The sequence below is a fragment of the Belonocnema kinseyi genome, chromosome 3, assembly GCF_010883055.1.
Source record: "Belonocnema kinseyi isolate 2016_QV_RU_SX_M_011 chromosome 3, B_treatae_v1, whole genome shotgun sequence".
Taxonomy (NCBI): Eukaryota; Metazoa; Arthropoda; class Insecta; order Hymenoptera; family Cynipidae; genus Belonocnema; species Belonocnema kinseyi.
Window position 1 is genome coordinate 108662990 of NC_046659.1, and position 8236 is coordinate 108671225.

Consider the following 8236-nt stretch of genomic DNA (forward strand, 5'->3'; position numbering starts at 1 on the left):
GCTTGGGGTGATTGCTAGAGAGATTGATCAGAAACCTGGGTCGGAGCAGTGTTGCGGAACGAACGTGTTATTTACTTAAATAGCACGAGAATTCTGGATCAACCTGAAAAATCTCTATCCCATCCACACACTACTCCTTCCCCCTGCCGAGTGAGTCACGCCTACCCCGAAAGGGAAATGGTTTAATGGTGTAATAATAATAATTTATATTTTTAGTGGAAAATTATTCTCTTTGGTTGAAAGTTTAATTATTTTGTTGAAAATTAATATTTTTTTAACAGAAAATGTACTAATGTATTAGTAAAAATATCATTTTTTAGTTTGATATTTCATTTTTGTTGGATAAACGTGCATCAGTTTCGTGGAAAATTAATTTTCTGTTGAAAAGTTATATTTTATTTCTGGCTTGAGGGTCCAATAATTTAGGTAAACTTTTATTTATTTTTTGAGCGTAAAATCTTAATTTTTTGGAAATTCGTCTTTTCCATTTCAAAATTCTTTTCTTTTGTTGTATTAAATTAATTCTTTTTGTATTAAAATATAAGCTATGACACTTTTTCGTTGGGAATTTGTCTTTTTAGGTTGAATATTCAACTATTATGTTTAAAATTTAATTGTAGATAAGATAAGATTTTAAATACATATTTTATGATAATATGTTTTTTGTAACAACTAAAAACATGCATTGATAGAAAATGCAATTTTGTATCAATAAAAATAAATTCTTAAATTCTCAGAGAAAAAAATTTAATCAGAATTAGGAAATTGAAAAAATTCTATTAACCTAATAAATATTTAAAAGTATTCATACAATTCAAAGTTAATTTAAAACTATTGAAAAATGTCATGTTTTTTTAAATGGGCATTGTTAAAGATTTTGAAAAAAGAAGCTAAATTGAAATTACGAAAGGTTTTGAGAGAATGAAAAATATTTCGCTAGATTCCCACATAAATGTTTAAAGGTTTTTATTTTTGAAAAACTATTTTTAGGATAATATTCTAAAGATTTCCAAGTATTTCAGAAATTTTTTAAAAAAGAATCTGAATTATTTTAAGGCAGATTTTTTGTCTTTAAAAAATATTTTTAAAAATTCGTAAAAAATTAAAAGATATTTAGAAGGTTTAGAAATCTCCAGAAAAATTCAGAAAAATCATCCAGAAAAATTCTTAATTTAAAATAAACAAAAATTTTAAGAAAAATGTAGATTTTTTACAATTTTGTAAACAAGAAACTTTTTATGAATTTGGAAATGTTACTTTAGGTAAAAATTGCAACTATCAATTTTTTAAGATTTTCAAAAGTTTGAAGAACTTAACATTTTTTTTCAGATTCCTAGGAAAATGTTTAATGACTTTTTCTTTTGAAAAGTTAAGTTTAAAAGAATATTAAAAAAGATTTCGAAAGACATCCATAATTTTCAAAGAATAACTTGGGACATTTTAAGTGATTTTTTTTTATTTTACAGGAATTAATAAAAGTGTTCGAAAAAATTAGAACTATTTGAAAAGATGTTTCACAAAAAAAATTAGAAAATAATTTGAAGTTTGAGAACATTCTCAACAATCATAAACTCATAATCACCGTGAATTAATAATCAAAAGTATTATATTATTAATTATTTTATTTTATTTATAATTATTTATTAAAGGTAATATTCATAGCTAAGGACCTACATACTTTAATCATTCATAATTTTTAGAGAAACTGTATATAAATAACAATTCTATATAATTTAGAACAATTATAAACTTTTCAATTCTAAAAGTTATTTCATAATTAACAAAAAATTTCAATTTCAATTCATAACCAGTTGAATTCAACCAGAAAGGTAATATTTTAACAAAAAAGTTAAATTTTTAATCAAACAACATAAATTCCGTATAAAGAAATGTATAGTTTAGATTTTAGAATACAACAAAATAGTTAAATCTTCAAACTTGGAAATGAATTTTTGAACACAGTGGTTCAACTTTCAACTATAAACTTAAATTTTTAATGAAAAAATATGAGTTTTCAATAGAGAATTTGATTTATAACAAAAAGCGATGAATTTTAAATAAAAAATGGATGAATCAAATTTTCAATGAAGCAAATAATTTTTTACAAAACATTTGAATTTTTGCCAAACCATTACATTTTCAACCAAAAAGATTAATTTCCAACAAAATAATATACATCACGGTGTAACCAAATAATTGTATTTTCAACAAAGAAGATTAATTTTCTAACAAAAAAATTAATATTCAATAAATTACATAAATTTTAATCCAAATTGTGTAATTAAAATTAAAGTTACAATTTGTACCAAAGAAAGGAATTTTCAACGAAGTATTTTAATTTTTGAACCAAGGAGATTTATTTTTAACTAAAATCATGAATTTTTATTTTTAAAAAATTTTTACTGATGGGAAATCTATTTTTAACAACATATACTTAGAACTAAATAGTTAAGTTGACCACCAAAAAGATAAACTGTGTATAATAAAAAGATAAATTTGTCACAATATACATAAATTAAAAAAAATGGGTGAATGTTTAACCCAAAGGATTAATTTTTTACCGTAAAGGACGAAGTTTAAAAAAAATCCACGAATTTTCAAATACAAAGGATAAATTTTTCACCAAAAATATAATAGTTCAATTTTTAATTCAAACAATTAATTTTCACACAAGGAAAAAAACTAATTCAGTTTAAACAAAATAGTTCAACAAAATATTTATATATTAAACTAAGAAAATTAATTTTTAACTAAGATGAGATATGTTTAACTAAAAAAGTAATCATTTTTAAGAACTCGGTACAAATTTTGAACCAACAGTTGAATTTTCTATAAAAGTCTTGAATTTTCGGGTCGAAAATAGGAATTTTCGCGTTTTTAAAACCATAATAATTAGTCATTTCTAATCATAGAATTTTAGATTAGTTAAATTTTTTTAAGAGACCTTATTTTAAATTAAATAAAAAATGAGTTGGCCTTGTAATATTTAAAAAAAAGATTTTAAATTTGTACAATTTTAATCTAAACGTTTTTGAAATTAAAAATTTGAAATCTAAAGCTGTAAGAATTACAAAATTTGAGACTGACATTTTAAACATTGGAAAATTGTATAAGCAAGGAGTTCAAATTGTAACTTCGCATTTAAAGCGTTTTAAAATAATTATTTTTAAATGAAAGAATCTCTGAAATTATAGAATTCAGAAACAAAGTAAGAATTAATTTAAAATTGAATTGTATGATTGAAAGTAAATTTTATAATTTGGAACTAATGGCACAAGTGCAAAGAAATGACGAAAACGTACTACACCAATTAAAACGAAAATGAAAGACATTCTTTCAGGTTCCTCGGAAAATTTTCTAATAATTTTTTATTTTGAAATATTAATGTAAAGAGATTATTAAAAAAGATTTTAAAAGATTACAAAAATTTTCAAAGAGGAAGCTTAAAGATTAAATTAAAGAAAAATTAACTTCAAAAGAAAATTGAACAAGGTTTTTAAACATATTAAACGATTTCCTACACTTTCGTAAAAAGTTTTTAGAAGATTTTAAGAACAATTTTTTAATTTAGTGAGGCTAGAAATAAGAAAAAATCGAATAAATTTAAGAGAATAAACAAATTTTCTTAAAATTTTTGGGAAAATTTAGAAGATTATATAAAGTAATTTTAAAAAATTTTAATGATATTTGAAAATTATTAGAAAATTTAAAGTCAGATAAAAATATCTTAAAGAATTAAAGACAAGCCATCTTTTAAAATGACGCAAATTTTCATAATATTTTGTAAAATCCTATAAAATAATAAAATTTCTTTAAAATCTTCTACATTATTTTCTGACATGTCTGAATTTAATTTCAACATGGATTTATTACATCCTTTCGTTGAAAAGAATATTTGATTTGAAAAATGGGACGACTGACAAATGCCGAAAAATACAATTCCCGGCACTGTGAAATTAATGAATAATAAAATTGCCGAAAAATAAAAATACCGAATTGGAAAATTTCCAAATATTAAATTTTGCGAATAATAAAATTGCCGAAAAAAATACCGAATTGGAAAATTCACGAATAATAAAATTATCGAACAATGAAATTCCCGAATAATCAAATTCACAGCAGTTATTATTATTACATAATTCAAAAAATCTCGAATAGTGACATTCCCGACAGAAAATTACCGACTGATAAAATATCCGAATTGCAAAATTCCCGAAACTAAACATTAAAAATAATTTGTGAAATTAATATTTCGTTATTATATTTGTAATCAATCAATCATATTTATAAAAAAAAGTAATTGTAAAATTTCGGGAATTTTTCAATTTGGATATTTAATAATTCCGCAAATTTCTGTCGGAAAATGGATTACTTGCAAAATTTTCAATACGGTAATATTATTTACTGCCGGGAATTGGATTATTTGGATGTTTTCCAATTTAATAATATTACAAACTGTGTTGAATTTTATTCTTTGGGAATTTTCCAATTCGGGAATTTTATTGTTCGAGAATTTTATCATTTGTGATTTTTCCAATTCGGTATTTTTATTTCTTGGCAATTTCATTGTTAGCGAATTTGAATATTTTGAAATATTTCAATTCGATATTTTTCGGTGATCTTATTATTCTCGAATCTTATTAATCGGGAATTTTCCAATTCGAGAATTTTACAATGTCGGGAATTTAATTTTTCGGGAAATTTTTCACTCGTCCCAAATTATTTTTCTTTTAAATTTGAAATTCTAGATATTAAAAATATTTTAAAAGAATAACATTTCATTATTTTATTTGTAATCTTTAAAAAATATTTCTAGAAAAATTGTAATTGTTTAAATTCGGAAATTTTCCACATTTGGATATATTATAATTCGGTAATTTTCTGACGGGAATTTTCCAATTCGGTAATATAATTGACTGCAGGGATTTTATTATCAGGGAATTTTCCAATTCCGTATTTTTATTTTTTGGTGATTTTATTAATCGCGAATCATATTACTCGGGAATTTTCCAATTCGAGAATTTTACAATTTCGGGAATTTTATTTTTTGAGAAATTTTTCGCTCGTCCCAAATTACTGTTCTTTTAAATTAAAAATTCTAGACATTAAAAATAATTTAGAAATATAAAATTTCATTATTGTATTTGTAATCTTTAAAAAATATTTCTAAAAAAATTGTAATTGTTTAAATTCGGGAATTTTCCATATTCGGATATATTATAATTCGGTAATTTTCTGACGGGAATTTCATTATTCGGGAATTTTCCAATTCGGTAATATAATTAACTGCAGGGAATTTTATTATTAGGCAATTTTCCAACTCGGCGATATTATAAACTGTCGTGAATTTTATAATGCGGAAAATTTATTATTCGAGAATTTTATTATTTGTGATTTTTCCAGTATGGTATTTTTATTTTTTTGAAATGTCATTGTTAGCGAATTCTAATATTTTGAAATTTTCCAATTTGGTATTTTTATTTTTTGGTAATTTCATTATTCGCGAATCTTATTACTCGGGAGTTTTCCAATTCGGAGAATTTTACAAATTAGGAAATTTTATTTTTCAGGAAATTTTTCATTTATCCGAAATTATTGTTCTTTTAAATTTGAAATTCTAGATATTAAAATTAATTTGGAAGGATAAAATTTCATTATTGTATTTTTAATCTTTAACAAATATTTCTAAAAAAATTGTAATTGTTTAAATTCGGGAATTTTCCATATTCGGATATTTTATAATTCGGTAATTTTCTGACGGGAATTTTATTACTTGGGAATTTTCCAATTCGGTAATATGATTAACTGTAAGGAATTTTATTATCAGGGAATTTTCCAATTCGGTGATATTATAAACTGTCGTGAATTTTATTGTGCGGGAATTTTCAAATTCGGGAATTTTATTATTATGGAATATTCCAATTCGGTATTTTTATTTTTCGGCAACTTTATTATTTGCGAATCTTATTATTCTGGAATATTCCAATTCGGAATTTTTATTTCTCGCCAATTTCATTATTCGTAAATGTTATTGGTGAATTTTCCATTTTGTGAATTTTACATTGTCGGAAATTTTATTTTTCAAGATTTTTCAATCGTTCCAAAAAAACTCATTTAACAGTTGGTTATTTAATTTGGAAGGAAAACAATATTCTACGCGCTCAAGTCTTTTCTTTTAAATTTGCTGTGATAGACTCGCCAGTCATGAGAGTACTGAGGTTACACTTTCCTGGATTCACATTCGAAGCTTCGTCATTTCGTAGGACCTCGGATAAGATCGATAAGGATCAGTGATAATCGTATGAATCGCATGAATTCTTGTCAAATTAAATATTACGTAGTAACATTCAGATGGACTTGAACGAAAAGCTTTCAACAAATTTATACTTCTGCAGGAATTGGCGAAATTTTCTTTACACCTCGTTCGAAGACGTCGCTTTTAGACTTTAAAGTTGCTACACGTATAATGCCATCGTCGCCTGGATGGACTTCAATAATTCGACCCAACTTCCAACGAAGTGGCGGCAAATTTTCGTCCTTAAGAACAACAAGAGATCCTATTCTAATTAAATCTGCTGATCCGGTATGCCACTTACTCCTAACATTCATTTCATTTAAATATTCGCAGTTCCAACACTTCCAAAAGTCTCCTTTTAGTTTTTGTATCTGTTGCTGGAAGATATTCGATTAGTAGGAGTCTGCAAAAAATCTAGAGTAGGTATGCTAGTTATAGGCTGAACAATTAAAAAATGGCCTGGAGTCAACGCACACAAATCGCTGGGATCTGATGACATGGGTGTGAGTGGCCTATCGTTTTTAACATGTTATGCTTAAGCGATTTTACAACTGCCTCCCAGATCCCACCGAAATGGGGGGTTCGCGGTGGAGAAAAGTGCCTTTCGATTCCTTGATCAATTAAATAACTTTCTACCTTTTTATTATGCTCATCGGAATTGAGAAAGCTGTAAAGTACGTTCAATTTGTTTTTGGCACCGAAAAAATTTGCACCATTATCTGAGTAGATCGCCTTAGCCTTTCCTCGACGCGCAAAAACTCTCCTTAAGCTTGCAATAAAAATGTCAGTTGTTAGATCACCAACAAGTTCAATGTATACCGCTTTCGTTGATAGACACACAAATACAGCTGCGTTTACCTTAACTTTATTCCTATTTCGAGGACGCTTTTCTTTCACCTACAATGGGCCAAAATAGTCAACCCCTATATTTTCAAACGGACGTGACGCAGTCACTCTTACCCCAGGAAGGTTACCCATTACATAATCTAGTTCTTTAGGCCTTCCGCGAAAACATTTCTTCAACCTGGTAGCATACAAGGTACCATTCACACCTGAATGAAACTGTCTTTCATGGATATCGAGAATTATGAAATTGGTAACTGGATGGTTTCTAGGTAAAAGAATAGGATGTTTTTGATCCTTGTCGATTTCGGCGTTCTTGATTCTTCCTCCCACTCTCAGTAGGTGGTCTTCGATGAAAGGATGTAGCCTGAGAAGTTTCGAAGTCTTTGGAAGGTTTTCACTCTTCGACAAACCCTGGATTTCTTCGTAAAACTCTTTTCGATGTATGGCTGACATTATTTGATACAACGCCTTCCGCAGTTCGTCTTGCGATAATGAATTAAAATTACATGCTCGCTTACGTAATTTATGTATGAAACGAAAACAATATGCAGTCACGCGCAGCAGTTTTGGAAACGTTGAAAACCGAGTCTAAAGATCGAATTTGTGTTTTCCGGTTACGGTTGTTAACACGGTGGTTCCCTTTCTTTCATTTTCCAGATCATCCTATTTTCTAGTGAGTGATTGTGCCAATTCGATTCCGTTTAGTTAGCCATTCTGGCCCAATTTTCCAAAGTGTGTTGTGGATAAATTCATGAGGAAGCTGTCCTCTCGTGACAAAGTTCGCAGAGTTTTTCTTTAATGAAACATATTTCCAGTTTGTTACATGAGTGAGATCTTGTATCTCAGCAATTCTGTTAGCGAGGGAGGTCTTGTATTCATGAAGAGATGAGCTGATCTGATTGAGTGTAATCGTAGTATCGGACCAAACCCCCGTTTTACTGAATTTAAGCCTGAAAGAATTCTTTATAGTGTTATAAAGGTTAGCCAAGAGCACAAAGTTCCAGACTTGGCATACTTAAATTCTTTATTGGTGCAACTAGGGATTTTGCGCAAAGTAACGTAAAGTAATGTTCGTCTCCTCTTGTTGAGCGTACA

General features: G+C 27.1%; 1 protein-coding gene across 1 annotated transcript in view; it reads right to left on the minus strand.

Moving 5' to 3' along the window:
* LOC117169990 overlaps window positions 1–7594 on the minus strand; it is an 8290-nt gene extending 696 nt beyond the window's left edge. Inside the window, exons 1-3 of the mRNA XM_033356504.1 lie at window positions 7256–7594; window positions 6770–7192; window positions 6388–6672 (exon numbers count right to left, since the gene is read on the minus strand). Coding sequence (XP_033212395.1) covers window positions 6388–6672; window positions 6770–7192; window positions 7256–7594 — 1047 coding nt within the window. The remainder of the gene's footprint in view (window positions 1–6387; window positions 6673–6769; window positions 7193–7255) is intronic.
* Between the last annotated feature and the right edge of the window lie 642 nt (window positions 7595–8236).